A 25,770-nucleotide genomic window follows, 5' to 3' on the forward strand; every position below is an offset into this window, starting at 1 on the left:
CTCACATGTGAGATGAGGAATTTTCTGCGCAAACAATTTTAACCTGGTGTGCGTAATTGTGGTTCTTGTCTGTGTTCTCGTCAGGCTTTATTTATTCTGCCAGGAACACCCTGCTCTCCTTGTTTAAGGTTATCTGAAGTATCCATGTAAAAGAAATGTATTACTAAAGTACGCCTAGTTTGAGAGGTCTTTTTATAGTGTATAATACAGAACAACAGAGCAACGATTACGCATTCCTTTTAGTGAGGCAGCCTAAAGTTGGATACTTAAGACTTCACTATTCTTCTCAGATGGACTGTTCCATGATGGGTTTTATTGTCGAAAAGACGTTTATGTGCTTGGTTGTCGGAATGCACCGTAAAACAGTGGAGAATCAAGATGGAGGAGGACTTTCAAACCTTACTTAGGATATCTAAAGTATGGACACCTGCTATTTGCATGCATCTGGTTGTGAGCGGGTTTACTCTTCTTTTTGGTAAGGGATGATTTTGAGGCCCACGCTAGATGTCAGCCAAAATCCGTGAGCGCATATCAAACAGTAGGACAGAGCAGAATCTAATATTGAAAGCATTACTTTGACTGATTAATAGAGAAACTTTGCAGTTTGAAAGGAATTCCAATGAACTGCTCTGTCAATTGACAGTGGCAATCAAATAAAATTCGAAGACATGCATGATCGTAGTTGACTCACATTGTATCCTGCCGGGCAAGGTTGTTCAAAAAAAAAAAAAAAAAAAAATCAGGTTTCAATTTAAAGTCAATTATTGAAAAAGAGACAATTTGCAGCAATTTAAAATACTTAATAAATAAAATACTATTTGCAATCCAAAATTGCTAGTGTCCACTGCCTCCACTCTTGCCATACTCTTCATCTACTCCGAGTCATAGTTTCATCTCTCAGCTGACTAGTCTTTTCTTGTCCTCTCCGACTTCATCCATGTAAAACTTTCTACCACCCGCCTTACTGCTTACATATTTGATGATTTCACTTTGGTCCAGGAAAATAATTACTCAGCAAGGCGTCATGCTGGAAGCCCGAGGGGCCGCATGAAAAAAAAAAAAAAAAAAAAAGCGTTGCCATTGTGGACATTAAAAATGCAACACGCTACAGTGATGACTCCGAAAAAAGGGACACTGAAACAGGGAGCCCTCGTGATGTTTGGCAAATCGTTTGTCACGGACCGGGAAAAAAAACATACGTATAGTATGGCCCTCTATTTCCAAACAAGAAAATACATTTGTTGTTGCATTTGTATGCATTGCATGTTTCCATTACAAACGTTACTTCAAAGTGCCACATGACTGCTCATAGCACACAAATTCAGCCCTTGCTTTTCACCTCCACAATAATTATTCATTTCAATCAAGGGTACTTTGCGCACACATTGAGTTCAAAACTTCATAGCGCTAACCCTTATGTAGGATTTTATTTTTATTTTTTTCAAGAACACTTTGTTGAGCCCCTTGTGGAGTACTTCCATGTGTCAGGTAGGTGCCAAAAAAATGTTCAATAACATCCATCAGCAGCCTCCCCATTATGAGACAGGTCACATCAGGTCTTGTCTTTGGAGAGGGAAAAGACATTTATCGCGTGTTGCTGTCGAGACGTCACTGTATACGGCCATATGGATGCTACATATTTGACCTAAAATAAGTCGCTATCCTCAAATAAAAAAGCCTGTCCATCGAAATATGTCATTAGATGAAACTGGACTGTGGCGCAAAAAAGTTTGGGGACCACCGTTAACTCTGCTGAAAAATAATCACTGACATCATCGATTAATCTACTTCGACTCAACTTTCATCACATTATAGTCGACTGCAAAACATAGTTAGTCGTTCAACCCCGTGTGTGCACACAATATGATCAACAATACACTTCCAAATTTGAAGTCCTAATTCGGGACATACTGTACTTCCCTGCGCAACGGACGTGTGCGTGCACGCTCTTTGAAGCGACATGGACCAAGAGCCATCTGTCCTGCATCAGAGAGTTTGTGTAGATTATGTTGGAAGGGGTGAGAAAAGGGGGAGGAGAGCGGGAGAGGGAGAGAGAGAGAGAGAGAAAGAGTGAGAGAGAGCATTACGCACACCCTGATCCTCTCCTTCCTTCCAGAACCAGTGTGGCGCACAGGCAGTTCGCAGCCCTCCTCAGTGGGAGAGAAGTTTTCGCCAAAGGATTCTGTCCAAGAATTAAAACACCTTCATGTCGACTCTGTTGGATACTAACCGGCCGATGCTATGGTTACCTTTATTACGGTAGGAAGACTAACTTTTGCTGGCGTATCGCTGTGGAGCTTTTGATAACTTTAGGGTGACAGATGACTAAAAGCTCACACAAAGTAGAAGTATAGAGTTAGGTAGTGTTGAAGTGGCTGCAGAGTGCATTTCAGAAAACCTTTGAATGAACTGAACTGGGCACCAAAGGCGGGGTTAAAAGCTCTGAAGGACTGCAGAGTAAATATTTACCTTTTGTACAACACCCAAGTTTTGTGATGTATTTAAAAGCTTGTTTCTTCCAATCCAAAGCCGCATAACACAAACGAGACGAGGCAGGGAGGAGAGATTCACCATGCCTTTGTGCAGGTAGAGGGTTGGGTTTCTTTAAGTTGCGCATAAATATTGTGTGAGTCCCCTGGAGCTGTGTGGGAAGGCGTGTAGACGTGTTCTAGGGAGTGGAACAGCTTGCATTTTTAGAAATTGAAGCCTATTCAAGTTGTTAATATGCTCATTTCACACACACACAAACACACCAAAAAAACATGACAACTTTAGCAATATCTGGGAGCATACTTTCAATTTAAAGTATATTGGACATATTTGAGTTACATATTCAGCCCATTATTTTTAACACAGACTAACTATCCACTCCTGCAACAGCTATTCTTGTAATTGACATTTGTTACTCCTTCGCATACTTACACAAAAGTTCATTATACAACTGAAAAGTAGTAGTCAACAAAAGTATGGCAACGTGAACTTGCCATATACATGACAGACTTGAATTTACAGAGCAAATGGAACTTTTTAATTATACTCCTTTTTGTCTGGGTAAAGGTCGAGTAGTTGATTTCGCATGTTTCCATGCCTCAAAGGCAGGTTTATGTATACAGTATGGTGAATATCATGATACTGTCCTGTGTTGGTTCGTGCACGGGCTGCTATCCAAAGGGTTGCTTTTGCTTGGGGTTGAATTCCCCAAGTGTCCAGGGCGTCGCTATCAGTGCGGGTCTTAATCATAATGTTTCCAAAGTAAAAGCAAATTAATGCCCAAATTAAGCTGCTTTTTCACTCAGTGTGGTACATATTATGTGTACAGTGAAAGAACATAATGGAGCCACTTCACTGAAATGGCGTTTACATCAAAGTTAAGCAGGTGTGAATGTGAACGTTTGGTTGCAGGTTTTCCCCGCTGCTGCCAGTCAACTCGAGTGTGTGTCAGTGGGTGTCGGCGTGCACTGAGGCTGCCGAACAGCTGTTGCAGGGGCGGATTGGACGCCCTCCCGCCCGTGCCATGCAGACACACAGCAGGGTGAGGAATTAGGACGTGTAGAAGGAGACAAGCCATGCGCCACTGCTATGTCTACTTTACAGGCCCTTAAAAAGGCTGTTCAATGCAGCTTGACGGCAACTTACTACCACGGCTTTGGGCTATTGCAGGCCAGCGGGGGACAGCTACAACAATTCCGTTGACGAGTGTTCATTCGGTTTTATAGCAGGTGAAAAGAGAAAGAACACATTAAGTAGATAAATGCCTCCGAGGGACATACTGTATGACTCATCATTACTTTGATAAACTGACCAGAAGAATATATTGTACTTATTGTTGGTGGAACTTTTTTTGGGTCATGTACTTGACCCAGATTTGTGCATGTTAGAAGCGAAGATGATACGGCCATTGAAAATAAATAATCCATGAGGGAGGCTGACCGCCAACAGTTCATGTAAAATCACGTCATGGCTGAAGGGTTATTTTTATAGACTTTATCTCCATTAAATGATGCACTGTTTACTTTGGAAGGAGGATTCACATCTTCACAAGAGTCTTAGTGGAATCGTTTTGGTTGTAAGAGCAAACATTTATCCCTGTACCCTAAAAGTGTGTTAAATATGAGAACAGATTAAATGGACAACACCCTGTTTGGAAGCACTCTTGCATTTTTTTTTTTTTTAGAGCAACAAGCGGGCACATGGAGGATAAGCTATTTGAATTACATAATGTTGATCTGTGGCACCTTCATTGAGACCGACTGACAAACTGGCCAAATGTGTTGAGTTGCGCTCTTCGGAACTCCATTCGGGTTTCGTTGACCTAAAGGAAGAGTCGATCTGCTTCATGATAGCAATCCTGTACATTCCCACTTTTGTGTGAAAGCTTTGGGAAAGTGTCTTGTTTGTTCCCTCAGTGCACAAGGTGCTATAAATGCATAGTTGGAACAATTAGAAAAAGCATTACTGACAGGCACATAGCCCCGAAGTCAACCCCAATTCATGTAAGTTGCCAAGTTTTATCCACATACAGTGCAGTCTGTATGTACAATGAGAACTCCTTGTTCTCAGGAAAAAGTCGCTCTGAGACAAACAAATCTGAATCAATGGCAGAAACAAAATGATGGGGTCTGACGAGTCCATAGTTGATGTTGCTTCAGAATGATAGGGCTCCGCTTTGACCAACCACCTTGATGGGATTCTTCCACACCAAACTCATTCAAGCATGCCTCTATGGACCTTGTTTTGGTCCCAAAATGTGCAGAATCAGAATTCTATTTATTGCTCAGTCAGAACCATATGCCGTACTAGTCTAAAAGTCCACAGTCCAATAATTCCGTGCCAATCAGTTGTTGGAAGACGTCAGCATCCCAGTGATGGACATGTGGTTGTGCTCGGATCACGTTGGGCTCTTTCATCTTATGTGGTTGCAATTTCAGAGCCCCACTGGCTCAATGACAGTTTATCCTTTGAGCAGGGTGTTTATATGCTGCACATTCTTATGGTTCGTACAAGCGAAGAAAACACGAGGAGTTTCATTAAGCGCATGCCGTACAGCTTCCTCTTCCTGTCACACAGCATGATGCACAAACAACATGAGTGAGTTATTGTTTTGTGCTTGTGCCCTCGCGCTTATCAATACAATTCAAGTTCAATGAAGATGAACTCCGACAGCTCGCATTCTCTGTTCTATTGATCTTGACTAAATCAAGTGGTTCCGAGGTGAGGTTCTGCATTCCCGGGAATTCAGTCAGATGACCGCTCGTCCCTCATCTTTCTGTTCATTTTGACCCGCTAATCTGCTTCTCTGTCTGAAACAATTTACCTTATCTCCCTGACTTTCACTGTCTGGATCTTTATGTACCTCGTTTTTTTTCTATTTACGACCTCTTCTCCATCTTTTAATCTCTTCATTCATCTGCTTCTTTTCTACTTTCAAAAGTGGACTCTGTGACTTGCTGATAACAGGAGCGACTGTGGAATGATGCCCAGAGATGTGATCACGCAAATGAACCCCTGAATTCTTTACTATGTACATAGTACCTCTGGTTTCATCATTCTGAACAGGTAAGGTGCACCCAGTCCAGGGTTGTAGGCAGCTGCAGCCTATCCCAGTTGACTTTGGGCCAAAGTTGGATTACACCATGCACACGATTGTGAGATTGTGATGAGTGTCCCAAAGTTTGTGTACCTGGGTAATCGGTTGGCAGCACAGTGCTGATGTGCTGCGGTGACATGAGACGCCCGTAGGTGATCTGTGGCGACGTGCGAGTCTAGTTAGTGCCCGCTTTGATATTTGAGCTGACAGATGTTGCAATGGCCAGCGGGTAGAACTCGGTGCCCAGTGTGTCAACCGCACACGCACACGCACACACAAACACACACACACACACGCACACACACACACACACAGACACCTAATCCTTGCTTGTCCTGCCATTTGGTTTTAACCCTAACCTTAAAATAAAACTAATCCTAACTTTAATCTCTACACTGAAGCTAAATATTGAAGCCTAAATGTGACTCTTATAGAAGTCAGGGCCCACCTCCCTCTCGATCCTACTTGCTAGTTTGGAATGCTAAATAATGCTGTTTTGCTGTTAAATTGTAACGCGTGTGTGGTGCATTCATGCACTGTTGTGTGAGAGTAAAATGAAATTACAACCATTTGGGATGAGTCAGCCCAAAACAATTAAACAGTTAGACAAAGTATGAAAGTAATGTTACAAGTTGTAACCAAACTTTCCTTTCACACGGCTGCACTTTCACCAACCGCATCATAACATGAACGTCATTTCCAGGTACTGGGCTTGAGAGGTAGAAAGAGATTTGGACGTCAGAGGGAGCATCCAATTAGCTACAAATTGGATGCCGACTGCCAAACAAACAAAGGTGAGCAAGATCTGCTGTCTGAAAGAATTTCTTAAAATTGGTTTATGGGCTCTTCTGTGAGAAAACTGATTTTGGAGATTAGGTGCAATTGAGCTGGTGAACAACTTTTATAGTACATGTACCGTAAATAATTGGTGGACGTCTCATGGATTGCATTGTTGCATGCATTTCTACGTGCAGTTGTTTACCGCTCTTTCATTGGGTTTCATTAGCGAGGACGAACATACCCCAATTCTGGTCAGTTTTCATTTAGAGTTATAGTGTCAGTGCGGCAGTTCGCATCCTGGAATAAATACTACTCGGTCCGTGCTGACTAGCAGATCCACCCTAAAGTGCAACTGCCCACTCATCTCTGTTTTTTCAGTCAGTGTGAGAACAAAGTGAAAGTAAGACGAGTGTTGTCCCAGTGGAGAGTGGGATAAGAAATGGACGGACATGTGTGACTAATCAAATTTCTTTTGTTTTACAAATAACATTATGTCAGGGACACATTAAATTCTATGTACTACCTTACTGTTGTGTTTTAACTGACATGGGGATCCCATTGGGAAGCCACATATGGGTTTGGCTTTGTATCGCAGGGAGTGTTGTCGTGCTCCGATTAGACATGGTGCTGACGCTGCTTTGTACTGCGGATGAGAAAGGCTCCCTTTTGCCGTTTCCTACTTACTGCTGCTGCAACCCAACAGACAAAGTTAATGCCATTAAATGACGTTACCTCATGCTTTACAATGGCTAAATTTAACCTCTGGTCACAGTCCATAAAGCGTATATATACACATTCACTGCCATTGACGGCTTTAGAAGTTAAATAGCCATGTTAACTGGGAAGGCTGGCAGTTAGTCCTCAGTTGTCTTATATTTGTATTTTTGGGACAAAATCTCAAGTCAGAAGACACTGTAACTGTGCTTACGTGAATTTGCATAAAATTAAAACATGATAGCCTCAAATGTCCTCGTCTCATTTTGTTTAACCTCAATAATCAAGTCACGAGTTGACTTCACCATACGATATCGACAGTGTATCCAGTCAAAGCAGTCAATATCTCATTCAGGGATCACATGCAGATGACAGCAAATGCGAGGAAAAACAATGGCAGAGCAGCTCAAATAATGAGTTGCTTTTAAAGTGGAAACTTGGCCATTATCTTCTGTTGTTTTCTTTATTTTTAGGTGAATCATGTGCACTCTGTGAGACATGATTTGCTACCAACTCTTTTGATTGTGATCTAAGAGCCAGAATAAACAACTGATAATTACTTCTCCAAATTTGATCTTTTGTGTGAGTTTTTTTTTTTTTTTTTTGGTTCTACAAAGTAAACTTAAGATGTTGTGGTCATAAATTGTTGCTGTTCCAAGAGTTAGGGAGCCTCAGGACTTTCCAGAGCAGCAGGATGTGACATCAATAAATATAAGTACTGTGAAAAAGTGTTTGCCCCCTTCCGGATTCCAGATTAAATTTTAATATATCACCAAGAAAACCCAAGCAAATAATGTGTTCATTCTTTGAAGGAAATAACATCCAAACCTATCTATGTGAAAAAGGATTTGCCCCCTGAACATAATCACTGGCAGCAATAACTAAAATCAAGTGTTTGCGAGAATTAAGTGATGAGTCTTTCGCATCGCTGTGGAAGAATAACTCGACTAAGATTGGAGGGTTTCTCGAGCATTAACTGTGTTTAAGGTAATACTCGAGCATCAGTGGCGTGCAAAGGTCTGTTGTTGCCCGGAGCACCGAACGCGTTGGTGATGCCCCTTGCAAACCAATCATCAACGGGGGTTGCGTGAATGCTAATGTAAGTTTTTCAGCCTCCAAAACCGCTCGTCAAAAAAGGGTGCTAGTCGAAATTTTTACACCTCAATGGATGTTTTTCCTCAGCAAAATGCACATCGTCGACAGGGTAGGAGTGGGCGGGGGCTAGTTTGATGCCCACCAAAACCCGTTTGGATGCTCGGAATAGGAGTCGTCTACCCAAAAAAAAAAAAAAACGAGCAACAAGTTCATTTGAATTAATGCTCTTTGTGAAGAAACGTGAAGAGGTATTGGCGCTCTTTGTGTTTTTCCTCGGTCGCTGCGCACTGTCTCCAGCTGATGAACAAGTGCATTGGCTGTGGACTATGAAATACTACCAACACACACACAACAGAGGAAGGAAGGTCAAAGCCACTGTAGAGCCTCACAAGTCTATTCTTGTGTTAGTGATTCCATTAGGCTTGGTGCTGGATTAACGTCGCCTGATCTTCGAGGGTGATTTGGTAATCATACTAAATCAACTGAACTCTCTCTGTTTTATCCGCACAGCTTGTGTGGAGTCCAACAATCTCTTCCTGAGAGTGCAGACAGTTCTATTAACTCAGTGAGATTGTCAATTGAAGAGACAGTGGTGGGAGATGAATTAGCAAGAGGGCCTTTTGGTTTGTGAAAGTTTTTTGAAAAAACATTTGAACAGTAGCAAGTACAGTTAGAGAACTGAAAATATGGAAGCATTCAGTATTCAAACATTTCACTTGCACAATGAACCTAATTCTATTACTAAAGCTACTGGATATATCTCAACCCTTTAGGTACCGTACAACTATAGTTGCTTAGTTACACACAGCTACTGGCTTATTTGATCATTATATAAATTACACTGATTTCTACAACAACAATGACTTTTTATGACAGGAAAAATAATAATTTGATAAAAGCTTGCCAGCCAAATGGGCCATGGTTAAAAATGAGCAGTTCTATGGCTGTACAGACATTTTCAATGACAAGGCACTGGGCCTTTCATTCATTCATTCATTCATTTTCCATACCGCTTTTCCTCACGAGGGTCGCGGGCGTGCCGGAGCCTACCCCAGCTAACTTCGGGCGAGAGGCGGGGTACACCCTGAACTAGTCATCAGCCAATTGCAGGGCACATACAAACAAACACTCACTCCGCACTCACATTCACACCTACGGGCAATTTAGTCTTCAATCAACCTACCACGCATGTTTTTGGGATGTGGGAGGAAACCGGAGTATCCGGAGAGAACCCACGCAGGCACGGGGAGAACATGCAAACTACACACAGATGGGGCCGGACTTGAACCCCGGTCCTCAGAACCGTGAGGCTGCTGTGCTAACCAGTCAGACATTGGGCCTTGTCATGGAAATGGTAATAAATATTCCGCATCATCCGATTAATCCCTAAATTGGAGATTCAACTAATAGTCCTGACAGTTCTACACATTCACATGAGCCTTAAAATAGTGAATTTGTATATTCAACACAAACATTCTTGCCAGCTAGCAAAAGATGTTCCTTGGCTGGCAAGAATGAACCAATTCTTTCACCAGACAGTCGAAATTGCATGTTGTGGGCACTGAGCAGTCCTGTTATGTCTGTTTGGTCTCTTACGTAAGGGAAGGTTAGCCCCATGAACCCTTGTCCTGAGCTATAACACTAAACACTAAACTAAACAGGTGGTGGATTGTATTGTACATTCAAAGCGAGTCTTGCATCATGGGTCCTTTCACTCGCGCGCTCAGTCGAACAGAACTATGTTCTTGTGTTAGAACAATACCAGCAAAACCAGCAAGTGGAAATATGACTTCTCCTCAGTAGATTTGACTTATATATTGCATTACTTTTATTGTCTTTATATACAGTATCAATAAATTCAGAAGGTTTTAAAATGGGGCTGTTTTTAAGTTGGTGTCATGCAATCTTGTACAAATAAATAAATGAATAAATAAATAAATATGGGGAAAAGGAGCTTTTGAACGTACATATTAGTCATAAGCCAATGGATGGACACGATCCAGCTCTGAATCGTAAATGCGGGATTTTGAAGTGTAAAATCATTTCAACACAGAGTTCTAATGCATGAAATCCTCAACATAGTGCATACGGAGGGAAAAAAAGGCAATCCAAAGCCAAACGATGACCAGTGTTGTAAATCAATCCTGATGTACATTATTCTCTCACAATAGAAAAATAGCCCACAAGGTCCATAAATGTAACTTTAATATATTTACACACATCTTTCAAGTGTGGTATATTTAACTCTACCTGCTTACTAATTTACTTGAAAACAATTGCCTGCTAATAATCTTAGGTCAGCTGTCGCCACCACAAACGCACTCTGACATCAACTTCCCGTCATGTAGATGAGGCCACTCATACTTGCTAATCACCAGCCATGCCTGCATACACAAACACCGCTCAAACTAGTATTGTCATGGCATAATGACTTGATGACTTACAAAACAGTCAGTAAAATTCCCTGTTATGATTGGAATTATGCCCTTCCCAGATTTGGCACCCTCAGGGCTGAAAAAGGTGAGGTGTCGGTTGGAGGAAAATATGGAGCCTATCTTAAGACACTCGCTTGCGTAATCTGTGTTAAAAATTCTGCCTTTAAAAATATCTGTCTGTTTGATTGGCATAAACCCACAGTCGCCACTGTTTGTACCAATACGAGCATGATGAACTCTCCACCCTCCTGTTCATCTTTTCGAGGCCCAATTTAGTCAGTGGTGATGAATGATCATTAGGAGGATACAAACTCAGGAAAGCCGCAGATATGACCTTACTGTTGACCTTTTTCTCCATGCGACATCCCTTCAATGCACAAACATCTGGAGTCATTAGAGCTCAGACACCGGGTGAAAATCCCGGGGAGGATTTGCTGACTTGGCACACTGTCCTCTAAAGCTCTGACACCAAGTGCCCCGTCTGCATTATCACTGGGGGTCTCCATGTTAACTGCGACACTCACCACAGTCCCTCTCAAACAACCGAGCAGATTTTTTGTTTTTTGCCCCCCTCAATATCGGAAAAAAACAAAATATTGTGAAAAGCAAACCGTAGTGCCCGACAATCGAAAAGTTAACAAAATTGAAAAAAGATCTCTTTACAGTTCACGCCTATCAGCCCGTGGACAGTCGTTAGAAGTCCGTGTGGTGATGCTAACTACTTCTCTAGTGTGTCTTTTATCCAGACTCTTAAATTCTACGTATATTTCCATTTGCGCTCTTATTGCATTTAAATAAACAATTTATAAGTCACAGCTCTGCCTAATGTAATATCACGACGGGAAGGCTGAAATAAACATGAGTCTGTCGCTGAGTGCATGCCCTCGCGCGCCTGCTCTCCTCCTGCTGCATGCAACAATTAATCACTAATTAGTTTACAGCTCCTTACCTTTGTAGCCTGGCAGCCAAAACGGAAGTTAAATCACTTTGCCCTCACCATCGGTTCAGCGCAGCATTGACCTTATCCGCACGCTCACGAGTTAACCCGAGCAAAGCTGAGGTTAAGAGGTTAAGTGCTATAGTAACAATATTTGTGTTACAGACAGATGTGTTTAGAGGATGATCATCAGAAACATTTCATTACAGTGCATTGTAGTTGTACATTTTTTGGCAAAATCACACACAGTTTCTAAACTGTCGAATTAAAGAGAGACAGGTGCTTGTAGACCTGATTGTGTGTGTGTGTGTGTGTGTGTGTGTTAAAAACAGCGTAAAGCATTTAATTAGGCCAGAACTTTCACAGGAAATGATCCGTCGCTTGGTGCTGGCGGCCAAGATGATAAGAGTGTTTTTATGAGAGTGGACTGCACTGCTAAATAAAATGCAGTTTCTCATATGACTCATTGCTCCGAGATAGTGCAAACAACTAGTATATTAAAGTGGTTTGCCTGTGATAATGGAAGGGTGAATCCCTGCCATGCCGGAATAATGTGCCCCATCTATATATGTGGGCATCACATTGTTTTAATTCGGACAATTTACATGTTGACATGTTTTTTTTAAAAATAAGTTTCTACAGGGCGGCACGGTGGAAGACTGGTTAGAGCGTAAGCCTCACAGTTCTGAGGACCCGGGTTCAATCCCCGGCCCCGCCTGTGTGGAGTTTGCATGTTCTCCCCGTGCCTGCGTGGGTTTTCTCCGGGCACTCCGGTTTCCTCCCACATCCCAAAAACATGCATTAATTGGAGACTCGAAAATTGCCCATAGGTGTGACTGTGAGTGCGAATGGTTGTTTGTTTCTATGTGCCCTGCGATTGGCTGGCAACCAGTTCAGGGTGTACCCCGCCTCCTGCCCGATGACAGCTGGGATAGGCTCCAGCACGCCCGTGACCCTAGTGAGGAGAAGCGGCTCAGAAAATGGATGGATGGATGGAGGTTTCTACAGTGGTTTGCTTATTTGAGTCCCTGGTAACCTGGGCGAATGATATTGTCGGAGGGAGTCCCATGGTCACTTCCGTTGTACTTTAATGCGGCTGTGTTGTGCTGTTAACGTGTTGTGTTAACGGGGACAGACACATACACCGACACACACACACCCGCTGGCGAGAGGTCAAAGCTACATTTGGCTTGCGATCAGAGCGTCCGTCCATCCATCCGTCTCACACTTTCTCTTTAAAACAACTATGACAAGCCAATAGAATTTTGAGATGACAAATGAAGATAAAAGATTCAATTATAAGCTCTTGCATCGTGAGGAGGGACCTGACACAGGTAGAATGGGTCTAAAATGTTAAGAAGAGATATGAGGTAGCTTCAGTCTTGATATTTTTTATTCTTTGAAGCTGATGACCACACTCGGGTGCAATTCAGTTTCTGAAACTACTGCAGATCTGATGAATACAATTTAGAAAGAATCACTCGAACTACCGCTTAAATGATTCCATTTTCTTTTAAACACACACAGCACACAGGTCTGAGGAAATCCAAGATATAGTGCGCTTATTTTGTCGCAACACGTTGAAAAGACAATCTTACCTTGTCTCTGTACCGGAGGGACGCGCAAAACGGCGACGGTTATCCAAGCAGAGTTTCTCAGAAGAGCTTTATACTAAATCACTTACATCAGAACCTGCAAAATGAATGAATGAATGAATGAATAAATAAATACATCACAGAGTTTTTAAATACTGCTATTTGATGTTTGCATGCTAAAGTAATTGATCAGCAGTCTTGAAATTGGGTAAATACAGTAATTAAAACAGTGGTGCCTTTAAAGCAAAGCAAAGCAAAGCAAAGCAAATTTATTTATATAGCGCATTTCATACACAAGCTAACTCAATGTGCTTTACATGATTAAAAGCATTTAAAAACAAAGAAAGAAAACAGCATATAAACATTTAAAACAGCGTACAGTGCAAGAAATATCATTTAAAAGTGGAAATGCTCTAAAAAGCATGGGGGGAAAAAAGAGTTTTTAACCTGGACTTAAAAACATGCACACTTGTGGCTGACGTCACTTCTGTTGGCAACTTATTGCATTTGTCTGCAGCATAATAGCTAAGTGCTTTACTTTGGACTCCGTGCTCCACTATTTGACCCGAGTGTGTCGTTCTCAGAGCCCTACTGCGTTTACATTCCATGAGCATTTCATTCATGGATTCAGGACCTAAACCGTTTAGTGATTTATAGACCAGTAGCAGAACTTTAAAATCTATTCTTAAGCTGACTGGAAGCCAGTGTAAAGACTTTAGAATTGGAGTAATACGCTCTGACCTCTTTGTTCTGCAGCATTCTGAATGAGATATAAGTTGAATTGGTTTTGTCCCATTCATATCTTAAATCATCTTTTCCCCAAAGAAATGAAAGGACATTCTATTAATCAGTTTCAGCCCCCCAAAAAACAAAAATGTTCATTCTTCTGTCATTCGCTGAGGATGAAGAATATCTGCCTCCGAGTATTGTCGCTGACTTACAATGTGATCTGTCTAGGTGTTCCTCCACTGCTCGTGTTCAAGTATCCGTTGCTTCAAGGGTTATAACACCGCAACACTGATGCTATTCTTTTGCCCGATTTCCCACAGCAGTCATCTTTCATTGGAAAGCCACTAAGCACCATTGCAATGAACATCTCAATCATTGTTACAGTGCAGTCCTCTGATGAATGCATATGTTTGAACGTGTTACTTTTTCATTTACAGTTTGCATGTTTACGACTTTTCGGCATATCATATTGCCATTTCATCAAGCGTCAAAGCCATCAATCATAGACTTGCAAGTGCTCCATGCCATTAAGAAACGTTATCAATAAATCTTTTACCAAAGAACAAAGCGATCCAGATAAAATATAGCGAAACACCCAAAGAGGAGGGCGGCCGCTTGACAACTCAAAGGATGCCATCACTCATCTGCGCACCCAACAGAGTATCTCTCGCGGGATATCAACATCTAGTCAGATCACAGATCCACTTCCATGTTTCTGATTATTATGTTGACAAAACACTCTACATGATCTTTTCCCTCTCTCGCTTCGGTTCCATAACAAACCCAAAAAATCGTCCTCCGCAGTTTGATGTGAAACGATGATAAGGGCTTGACACTGGAGTACAAAAAGGCGGGTTGCGCGGTTCAAGCAGAGACCTAAACAAGTGCCTCATCAAGCCCTGGCCTGCCCCGAAACGTCTGCATTGCATCTTTGTGACAATGAAAGGTGGAGGGAAAACAAACAAACAAACATGAAAAAAGGAGCCGACACATTCAACTAAATTCTGCCTTGCCTGTATATTTTTTGTAGCTTGCATTGGTGTAAAACCTCACCACAGAGCTTTGTAGGGGTACCTGAAAGGAACTTTTTATTTTCATATAATGATATGATGATGTTTCCGTTTGTCATGCAAATGTGTTCTGTTGCTATGAGTAGTTCGACATGAATAAGTCTGGTTCCTTCCGCAAACTGCAGTATCATTCTTTTGCCATGTCATTCATCTCCAGGGAGTGCCATTCATTAAGAATACTTATTTTTATGCTTTCATAAATTGCCTCCAAAAATAAAATGGCACTTCGTTTTTTTTTTTTTTTTAATATCATTGTTTTCTTTTCTTTTTTTTATAACTTCAATGCACTTTGAACAACCTTGGCGTGTCATCTGCTTGTCGGATCCGCTTCATTTCGCCTTCAGGAAGACATCTGCACCAATCACCACTGATACAATGGCCTGGATCACTGGCAACAGAACGATGCAGGAAGAATATTGGGCCAGTACGAATTGACAGTGTAATTAAAAAAATCAAATCAAATCAAATCACATGGAGCATTGTGGTGGTGCAACCCAGCATTCCAGATTCGCTCCATTTTATTTTGACCACAAAACCATCTGAATGTCACATGAAAAATGAATTGTCCTTGAGCAAGTCTCACAGGCGCTTGATGGTTTTCTTGTAAACACCCTTCACACTATTTCCTACTTTGACACTTTGGGCACAGCATTTCAGAGGTGGTGCTGATGACAAAGCAATGACATGGAATGATTTTGACATGGAAAAGACCACAGCTTGAGAGTAATGCGGATGATAGCAGCTAAGTTGTTGTCATAGTATCCCCAGATCGCCTACTTTTGCGGAGGACCAGCCAGGACGACGAATGTGTTATTCATTGCTTTGAAACTCAGACAGGTTGTTAACAAAGACAAGTATCCGTAGTATTTATTCGGCTTCATAACAAAACACAAAACTTACAACATTTTTCTCTTCCCTATAAAGGCCTGGCAGTAAGCTACATTGACACTGAACACACTTTTTAAAAAATTCTCTTTCGACTCCCCGAGGCCTCAGATGCTTCTTCTTGCCCAAACCTGCCACTGGAGTAATTTACCGTATGTACACAATGCACTTGCTCTTTATGGAAAGAAACATCAGCAGGCAAGGTTTTGGAGTCAAAGGTATGTACAGTATCTTCTCAGTGGGAGACAAATTCAGTGGGAGCTGATTTTATCAGCTACAATCTCAGGGAATAACTAATAGTTAGGCTGTGAGTTATAGGGAAACAAATTTCAAACACACTGGCGAACAAATGACAAACTATAATAAGATTTGTCGGAATCTGCCCGAAATCAAGCGTGTTGTAAACACAGTTGTTATAAAAGCTGCCTTTCTACAGAATAGCAATTAATCATATCAACGAAGATGAGCAACAGTTTTGATTTGAATAAGATATGTCATAAACAGACTTGGTCCCGAATCCAACCGAAATTTGTTTGGTTCTTTATGCACTATATGCGAACAAGTGGGAACGCTAACCTCAGCTCCAGCAGAGGAGGATGGGAATGTGCCGTGAGCTTTTCAGTTCCACCTAGGAGTTAAAAGTGTCATCAGTGCCAACCAAAACGGGAAGGAGAACAATCTCACTGCAACACTGTTAATAGTTCAAATGAGCCAAAAATACATTGAAAAGGATCGGTCACGATTAAGACTGACGTTATATCAGCCTAAAGGATGCGCTGAGTAGCTTGTCATTATCAGAAGCTTTGTACATCTCGTTACTGTTTCAAGATAAATGTACATTATGTCATTATGATCCCACATCCTCTTCTAGGAAATAAGAATGTACGTAACATGTCATTACATCATGTTCAAATATAAAAAAATTTAACTTGAGGGTATGTCCAATCATCAAAGAAAGCACGTGATGTGAAGGGAAAAGCATAAAGATTCGACGAGTCTGGGGCAATGAACTTAATGGAGGAATGGAAAATGTCGTCGAGGGAAAGAAGCAAGGCAGAATAACTGAGCTTGGCTTACTTCACTTGGCCTGGTCTGCAACCAATCTTATTTGGAAGGAAATGGTACACATTGGAGAAAGAATATAATATAATATGACTGACTGGGAACAGTGTGTGTGAGTGTGTGTGCAGGGTCGTATTAAACGGGGGACTGGGAGGGGACAGAGTAATTTCAGCTTGCAGCATCGAAGTCCAAAAGTTGCATTCCTTTTCATGTGGCCTCAAATCCCCGATGACGCATGTATGCGCGCACGTGTGTGTGTGTGTGTGTGGGAGCTTAGTCATGACACCGTTTTTACTCTTACTATCAACGCTACTTTTTTTGTTTTGTTGTTTGTTTGTTTGTTTTGGCATGTTTGCCAATAGAGATGATGTTGACTGTTAACTGATAGCTTCAAGCAAACTGAACCATGTGCACTGTTACCGACAAGCTAGCTCTCTTCTATTTCTCAGGAAAAGTTATTTTGGAAAAAACAGTGTTTCTTTAAAGAGGAACTGGGAAAGATTCTACCCTGGGGTTTTTACTTCCACGATTAATTCATAACAGAAACAAGCATGTGTGATTGAAAAAAAAACACTGCCCGTCTGACATCGTGTAAGACTGCACAAATTTTGCGTCAGTTGTGAAATTGTATCCCAAGAAATATTCAAGATCATGGTCATGACCCTTGGGTGTCACTAAGTTTCCCCAGCTTGCAAAATCAAATGCTGCTGTATTTATAGCTTTATGGTATGCCGTGGTATGAAGCAGCATGTGAGTTCCCATGTGTTCCCGAGCCAAGACAAACATTGCTGCCACCCGTATAGCGAACTTCATCCCCTGCAGTGTCAGAATTAGATAGCAGTCTCAAACTTCCTCTGTCTGTCTGTCTTTGCAGATCTTACAGGTGAATCTAGTGATGTCCATCCTGCTCTATGTGATGGTCCTCGTGTACCTCTATGGTATCCAGGCAACCAACATGGAAAACAGTCGCCAGGGGCAACAGCAGCAACAGCAGCAGCAGCAGCAGCAGCACCAGCAGCAGCAGCAGCAGCCCAGTCCGGACCCTTTAAACTCCCTCATCATCCAGCTCCTCCAGGCTGACCTGACCAGAGGCAGGACAAGGGGGAACCAGACCCAGCAGGGGAAAAGCAGGGACACGGACCACCGCGATGCGCTGCCGCCTCTCCACAGTGCTAACCTGGTTCCGGAGGAACGCGGGGACGCGGAGCAGTGGGGAGAGGCGGGCCGCAGCGGCGAAAGCAACGCCAGTGTGGACGAGGGGCAGATAACCATGTTGAACTCGGACCTACTGAGGCAGCACAAGCGCTTTAATTCCCCCCGAGTGCTGCTGAGTGACCGAGCACCGCTGCAACCGCCGCCGCTGTATATGGCGGATGACTTTGTAAGTGGCGGACCAGAGGGCGAAACATCCGGAAACAAGACCCGGAAGAAGCGCTACACTGAACACAAGAGTTATCGCGGGGAATACTCCGTGTGCGACAGTGAGAGCCAGTGGGTGACTGATAAAACTCAGGGGGTGGACACGAGGGGAACCCCCGTCACCGTTTTGGGCAAAATTAAAACCAGCGTGACTCAGGATATTAAACAATATTTTTACGAGACGCGTTGTCAGACCCCGCGGCCTTTCAAGGGAGGCTGCAGGGGTATTGACGACAAGAACTGGAACTCGCAATGTAAGACGACACAGACTTACGTGCGAGCGCTAACGCAAGTTCGCAACTCAGTCGGCTGGAGGTGGATACGCATTGATACTTCTTGTGTTTGCGCACTGTCCCGGAAACGTCACAGGACGTAAACCCCCCCCCCAACCCAGAATTCTACGTTCCATTTCCAGTTCACAGTGCTCTCCACCACAGGAATATGCATTGAAGTGGTGATATAAAATGACACATCTCTTGAAGAAAATCCGGGTCCATTTCAATGAATTTCAGGCTGCAAATCCAAATTCAAATTTCATGGTGCAGCGCTGCTGTTTTGGAAGAACTCATCTGAGTCAGGGTGTGAAGGGGAACTGTATATATAAATTATTTAAATTATATGAAATGCATGTAGTTTATACATGTTTATCTAAATATAAATGTATGAATATATTTGTGTTATTTATTGAAAGAAGTCTGCTTCCAAAGGAACAAAAATCTAAAAAAAAAATAAAAAAAAAAAAAATAATAATAAAAAAAAAGAGAATACATGACAATGGACTTATGTCAAGACTACAAGACCAAGATGGGCTGCAAAGATGCTTCACACTGAGACTTATTATGTGCCTTGACCAGTGTGGCTGCAAAGCAAAGTGGGACACATTCACACACAAAACAGGTGTAAAAACTTTCAGCAACAGTTTTGAGATTTGATTGGGCACACATACGAAATATTGAAAATTGGCCAAACCACCTTTACAAACAGTTCATTCTGTGACGCTTTACACAAACTAAATCCAGAAATTGCTGTCAGTGAATGAAGTGATGGTTAAAAAAAAAACAAAAAAAAGTTGTTCTTTTGTCTACACTGATGACCCTCGTCACGAAACTGGTGTCACAAGCAATATATGTTTTTTTCCTTTTAATAAAATATATATTAAAAAAAAAAGTAATGTTTGGAAATATTCCATGAGCAAAGACATGATACTGTATATTGGTTTACCACAGACTGGTGTGAGCATGTACTGTATTCCATTTCTTCAACACCAGTTCCTTGAAAACCTATTGGGTTTGCAAAAAAAAAAGAAAAAAAGTTGAATGCACAAATTTGATTGCCCTGTGAAAATACATGCCTTGAATCAATTTTGGCTTCAGAATTATTTTCCAGTTGATGCTGTCAGTTTAGATTCCATGCATGACATAAAAATATCAAAATTTGCACGCATGATACAGGCCCACAGGGCAAGTACAACTGACTGCTGCACCCAATTACAAAAGGTTTAACAGCGCGGGCAATAGACAAGTCCACTGTTCGCCCGTCAGAAGATTTATGCTTTGATTATCTCATCAGATACAGCACAGAGAGTCAGCCAATGATGCGAAGGCTTTTCCTGTTTCATCTTATTTAGTGGCCTCCTAGAAAGGTGTTTTGGACTTTCGGATTTCATAAAAGGCCACGGCAGAACTTGCCATCTCTAATAACTCGAGGTGGTCTTACAACGGGGCAAAGCTGATTTAAGGAGATGGGCATACATGCCGAGCTGGGATTGAAGTCTGTAATGTCCTATTCTAAGACGAGTTTAGCATTTGCCAGGCTTAAGAAAAGAGGAGATCAATGACGCCTGCGATGTACCGCCCAAAGGCCTGCATCAAGTTAAAGTCACCTTATTAAGAATGTGTTGTGGTATCGTTCAATTGTCTCCGGATAGGACATGATCTGGATGGCTTGTATTTTTCAGCATTCGCCTTGTCCACTAAGATGTGCATGTTGACATCTTTAGATGCATGACATACTGGTAGCGCGTCGACTATAACTCAATGCGAATGAGTAAAACCAACGTTTCTTGGTAACAAAAATACTCAACTTAAAGACATCAAGACATCAAAACTACACCTCTGTACACCTGTATAATCTTATGAGACCTAATATTAGGGATGTATGAAGTTATGGCTGAAAAATAATTCTAATAGGGAGCTGTCGAGTATGTTGCAGTAATGTCCGCAGACTTTTCCTGGATCAGTTGATGACTGAATGATGAATGATTGCAAAAGCCATTGTTTTGTTCCCTTGGCCCATTCTTCAAAAATGTGTTATTATTGTGGTTGTCGTATGCCAGAGTGCGATATCACTGCATCGAGTTTCCACTTAGATTTCGCATTGCAGCGCAGGTTCTTTGGAATTGCGGTTGTACTTTGTCAGAAAGTACGTCTTAAGATGTGCAGATCAATTACATGCACAACGGTGCAAACGCCAAACTTCAGCCAACTTGAACCCTCTGCTGAGGTCTGACCTATCACGCTTTTGCAAATACATTTTGTATGTTCCCCTAACCTGTTAAAATAAACCTACAAGTAGACAAATATACCCTGTGCACCCAGATGAAGCGGGGTCGGGTGTTAAAGAGTCTTAAATTACATCCCTGCATGCTTGTCAAGCAAGAAAAGACAGTGGCTTACAGGATTTTTTTTCAGCGTTGGATAGCTGCGCTCTGACAGACGAGAGTGCAAAAAGGTCTTACAAAGGTTTTTGTGTTCAAGTGTTAATATCTACAGAAGGTGAGAGGGAGTTTGTGTGTCTTGGACAAGAGCAGCGTGTGGCGTTCACCGTGTCCCGAAGCTTGACGAAAGCCTGGCGCTCGTGTGTTTACGCAAGGAAGGATCACAGTAATGTTATAGTTGAAGGTGTTACACCAAAACCAATTAACATCCAACTATTATTGCCGCAGTATAAAGTAGTGTTGATCTGCTGTTTTTCGACATTTAAAAATAGGCGATTAGATTCGGATTTGGATGCCGTGGCTCGAAGATTAGGCGATTTTCCGAGCTGTCTTGGAACATCGCAACTGTGACTCGGGGTCGTTTGTCACCACTGCAAACACCGATCACAATTAGAAATCAATTGAAGAAATGTACATGTCCGACACTGCTGGGAAATAATGTTGATTTCATTTGATTTATTCATTTTGTCATTGTGGTAGCTAATGGGCTGTGAGAGCAATTTAAATCAAAATAGACCTTGAGAACGTTTATATTCATATTTCAAAATGATCGTTTGCGTAGCATGTCTCGTCTCTGCGTGATTAAAAGTGGCAGGTAAAGGACTGACTGTCCTGCAGACCTGTATATAACTTATCTGAAGTTCTAAACATGCCAAACAAGGTAAAGTGACCAGTTTATGATTGTAATGTCATTATTTTGTCTTGATTTGCTGCAACTAATCATCATCATTCGAGGACTTTGACCCCGCGTGAGAACACGGTCAAACCTTGGTCTGCTCCATCTCGCATATTTGAGACTTTCAGTGGATTACGAAAGCGCTTTAGAAAGCCAGGAGCCTAGTGCCTCATTCAACATCAGACATTCCGCATATCAGCTTTGAAATACCATCTTTTTAAACTCCTTACTATTTCAGAATAAAAGTCCTAATATGGTCCTCGGGGAGGCCAACCATCAGTTTCTTGCCAAAAATAGGCAGTTTCACACAGAGTCGTCCGTATGTACGCTGGCCTGCGAGTCAGATGTTATAATGCGGGGGTTTCAAGAATTCAGGCCAGGGATACAAGAGCGGGGTTGACGTATAGACTTCTCGTGGTTTTTTTCAAGTCTGTATTGAATGTGAGAGCGAGCCTTCAACGGAAATGTGAACCTATCTGAAGCACTTCAGTGTGTATTCAGGGGTATGTCTCTCAAAAGTCCTCGACTGTAAACGTTGTAAAAATATGTGATGGTTCGAGGGTGGGGAAGGGTTGGCGGGGGTGCATTTACTATTGACATTGGCCGCAGTTGAGTGAAGCTGGCCCACGTTTAATTAGGTGACAATGGAAGGCCTGTGCAGCCGGCGGAGGGCGAGACCGTCCTGGTGCGCGCACAGACACATCGGGGGATACGAGAAGGGGAGGGAAAAGACGGAAACGAGAAGGTGCTTTTCGCAGAGATGACTTGCAGATGTGAGGCCGTCGTGAACATCTGCAGCTGGACGCGCCACTGACCACCCACCGGGTCTCGCAATGTATGTGCGTGTAAAAAAGTAATGCCAACACGAGTATCATTCACTTTTGGGGTTTTCCTGTACTTTGCTCACAATGTCGAATGCGATTAAAAAGTAACAGCACTTTCATACGTATTCAAAGACGATTACGTTGATTTGCAGGCTTGTGAGCGCACTAACAGCAGATACATTCATTTGATTGGTTCGGTCTGTGTGTTTAAAATCGGATGAAGGAGATTTTCTTTTTTTCCATCAAACCAAATCACACTTTTCCTTCAAAAAAAAAAAATAAAAATCTTGTCACCATGACCATGTTATTCTACCTCCACTGACCACACACTTGGCTATGTTCTGCTCCGGAAAACAAGCAAACGGACACCAGTGCAATTGGAGGAGGCCCAACCGGTTGAATTTAAGTGAACTGGATGGGAGCATGCGGCTTATAAGCATTCGGAGTTTGACGCTTTGCAAATATTCAAATTTCCTAATATGGTCAAATGGTTCAGATCCCTTTTTAAGAGTATACTGTCGTGTGAAAATACACTATTTCCTGAAAGGGTACGAAATAAAGCATTTCAAAAAAGAATAATTCAAACAAAAATAAAAAAAAATATGAATAAAAGTCCGACAGCTGTGATTTGCATCCATACCAAAGTTTGCATGTTTGAATCCAGGGATGTATATGCTGTGTACAATTTGAAATCCTCACTGTACAATTCCCAAGTACTTCAAGGCGGCCTCAGAAATATTTGACAGTGCGTGATCGTACAGATGACGTCAAATTACAAGAAGGACATTTCCAGGAGGGTTGCTACCTTTTGGAGCATTGGGAATTGGACTGGCTGCGACTGTTGTTTTCATAATCTCTATCAGGGATGGCCTTGGGAATCCCATAACATTCAGTGTATGTTTTTACAAGGCTCTTTCCTACATATTTTAAGTTTATGAGATTTTTCACCCTCTGGTGACATTTCATTTGTATAAGTCAAACTTGTATTTTCTACAGCACATGGGTGTATGAAGCGCTTGCCATCATAGCACCACTGTTCCCATAACTCTGTGGCAAGATTATTTTAATCCTTGTTGAAGTGGAGTCACAACCCACTCACTTTAAATAATACCTCATCTGAGTTTCTCACAAGTCGGACAACCCAGTTTTGGTCATGTTTACCCTTTCTAAGAAACAAAATGCTAAGTCTGTCTTTCGTGGAGATGGATTGCTCAGAAAAATATCATGGACTTCTCTGATTTCCATGAGAAATTATTTTCTTGATCGTGAGGCTGTTTTTTTTTTCCCTTACATTGACTGTCTGTCCTTGTTTTTTCAGTCTTCCGGATGGTACCAATGTTATATGCATGGTTGTAAGTAGGACCCGACTGATATGGATTTTTTGAGGCCATGCCAATTCTGATATTTGGCAGAATAAAATTCTGATAACCGATCAATCAGCCGATTTATTAAAAAAATACATCATGAATAAAACTTCTCTATTTTTTGGTCGCTTCATGCTGACAACAAGAAACATGAATTACAGGCAGAAGATTTGACCGTTTACAATCCAGTACTTTTTTCTCTTTTAGTATTTGTTTAACTTTACAACAAAAAGAGATAAATCTGTCTTATGTTTTAATGTATGAATGTAAAAAAAAAAAAAAAATTGAAAAGGGCTAATATCGGACGATTAATCAGCCGGGCCCTCGTTCCATCTTCAATCGTGCGTCTTGTTTGTAAGTGACTAACTCATGGGGACAAAATAGTATTTTAGTTCTTTGTATTAAAACGTTATCTCTAACTACTATAGAACTTAATGTATATATCCATTTCTAGTTGAGCATGAGCTAATCTTGTACTATGCCTTAGATTGAAATCACTCACATTCATCACAAATGAAAGGTATTTAATTTTCATTAATTTCATTTTTAAGTTTTTCTCCTCTTATCGACAGCTGGCTATGCCGCCATGCTCTGTACTGTAATGCCAGTTTAAACCTAAACCAACCAGTCACTGCTACATGTAATTTGATGGGAGAAGCTAAAGTTGACTCTGCAAATATTTTGAAAAGTCACATTTTTATAATCCCAGTTAATGAAGAACATCAATTCAAAAGCCAGGACATGAGGAACAAATGATGAGTGAAAAATGTTCCAAAAGCCCTTTTGTTCATTTGCAAAATGTTAAAAGGGCAGCTCGAGACCCCTACAATAACATGGATTGACTTACACCTAAGCCCCAAAAATAACAGACATTTAGAAGAGAATTAGTGTCAAACATATGACCCCGACTCCCTGCGGTTATAAACCTCTTGTGGCGAAATATGACAGCGACGTCGGAGGGCTCAGGCATTGAGAGGCAATATGTTGATGACAGGTTTGGCCAGTGTTAGTCCACATCATGAAACCCTCAGCTTACAGGAATTAAATGTTGACTGGCGAAAACAATAACGTCAAGCGGACAGTGTGCTTATTGTGACACAAAGCACTTGGCTGACCTCAGCGGGCCTTCCGCTCTTAAGGGGGTTTATAACCAACCCTGAGAGGCACTATTCAACTTGATATGTGGTACAGATATTTATTCCCCTGTCAAATAATGTCAAGTGGCTGACTTACTATCCACGAGAAACAAAATTACAATATGAAGGTGTTCTTATCAAAAGGCTAGTCATTTTCTGAACTGGGAGGCTCCTTCATATCCAGTGGATGCATATTTCATCTAACGCACGGTTAGTTGCAAATGAACAGTAAAACTATTTCACACATAAAGATGACATGATCCATATTATTTTATGCAGCTCATAGAGGAAAGCACTTGGAGGTCAGTTGTTTCCTGTGCTGAGCCGGATGATGAATGATGTCAGCACTTCGGGATTTCGGGACCCAAAGGTCACCCGATGGTGCACATTTGAAATGCGGTTGTAGTTGTGCGAACGAGCGCGAGGGACAGTCCGTCATCGCACGCACACATTTGTGTTTGTACTTTTTCTTACAATGTGTGCTGATTGTGGTGACATTGAAATTGTAATTATTATTATCATACGAGTGAGCCCGTTCAAGCAGGGATTCAGAAGGTTCTGCACAAAATAAAGTAAGGCACTGTAATCACGTTTGGGTTACTTTGGTTTCCATTTCTTGAAAATACGGTGTCATTCTGCTCTAAATCACAGTGAAGTTATCACAAGAATTAGTCGCTTAGACTTGCTTTTAAGAAAAAGAAAAAAAAGGGATTTCTTGTGCAAATTGACTGCGGGACGGCTTTTTC

At 41.7% G+C, this 25,770-nt stretch overlaps 1 protein-coding gene across 5 annotated transcripts; it reads left to right on the top strand.

Moving 5' to 3' along the window:
* The first annotated feature begins 2,104 nt into the window (after positions 1-2,104).
* Positions 2,105-23,958, top strand: ntf3 (neurotrophin 3). 5 transcript variants are annotated; one of them, XM_061762259.1, is made up of 4 exons: positions 2,123-2,259; positions 5,432-5,556; positions 6,291-6,381; positions 17,764-23,958. In XM_061762259.1, the coding sequence occupies exons 3-4, from the start codon at positions 6,358-6,360 to the stop codon at positions 18,682-18,684; spliced, it is 945 nt and encodes a 314-aa protein (XP_061618243.1). In that variant the 5' UTR covers positions 2,123-2,259; positions 5,432-5,556; positions 6,291-6,357; the 3' UTR covers positions 18,685-23,958. The 5 variants fall into 5 exon arrangements, 4 of the variants coding, with proteins under 4 accessions (XP_061618241.1, XP_061618244.1, XP_061618242.1 ...); XM_061762257.1 differs by lacking the exons at positions 5,432-5,556; positions 6,291-6,381 and adding an exon at positions 3,403-3,532 and having other exon boundaries at positions 2,105-2,259; XM_061762258.1 differs by lacking the exon at positions 5,432-5,556 and having other exon boundaries at positions 2,122-2,259.
* Positions 23,959-25,770: the final 1,812 nt, after the last annotated feature.

This window comes from Phyllopteryx taeniolatus, chromosome 22, assembly GCF_024500385.1.
Source record: "Phyllopteryx taeniolatus isolate TA_2022b chromosome 22, UOR_Ptae_1.2, whole genome shotgun sequence".
Lineage (NCBI taxonomy): Eukaryota > Metazoa > Chordata > Actinopteri > Syngnathiformes > Syngnathidae > Phyllopteryx > Phyllopteryx taeniolatus.

Coding starts and splice junctions, on each gene's coding strand:
- ntf3 (XM_061762257.1), top strand. CDS start 2,207: ATGTCGACTCTGTTGGATACTAACCGGCCGATGCTATGGTTACCTTTA. Junction 2,260..3,402: donor CTATGGTTACCTTTATTACG/GTAGGAAGACTA, acceptor GTTTGGTTGCAG/GTTTTCCCCGCTGCTGCCAG. Junction 3,533..17,763: donor CCATGCAGACACACAGCAGG/GTGAGGAATTAG, acceptor CTGTCTTTGCAG/ATCTTACAGGTGAATCTAGT.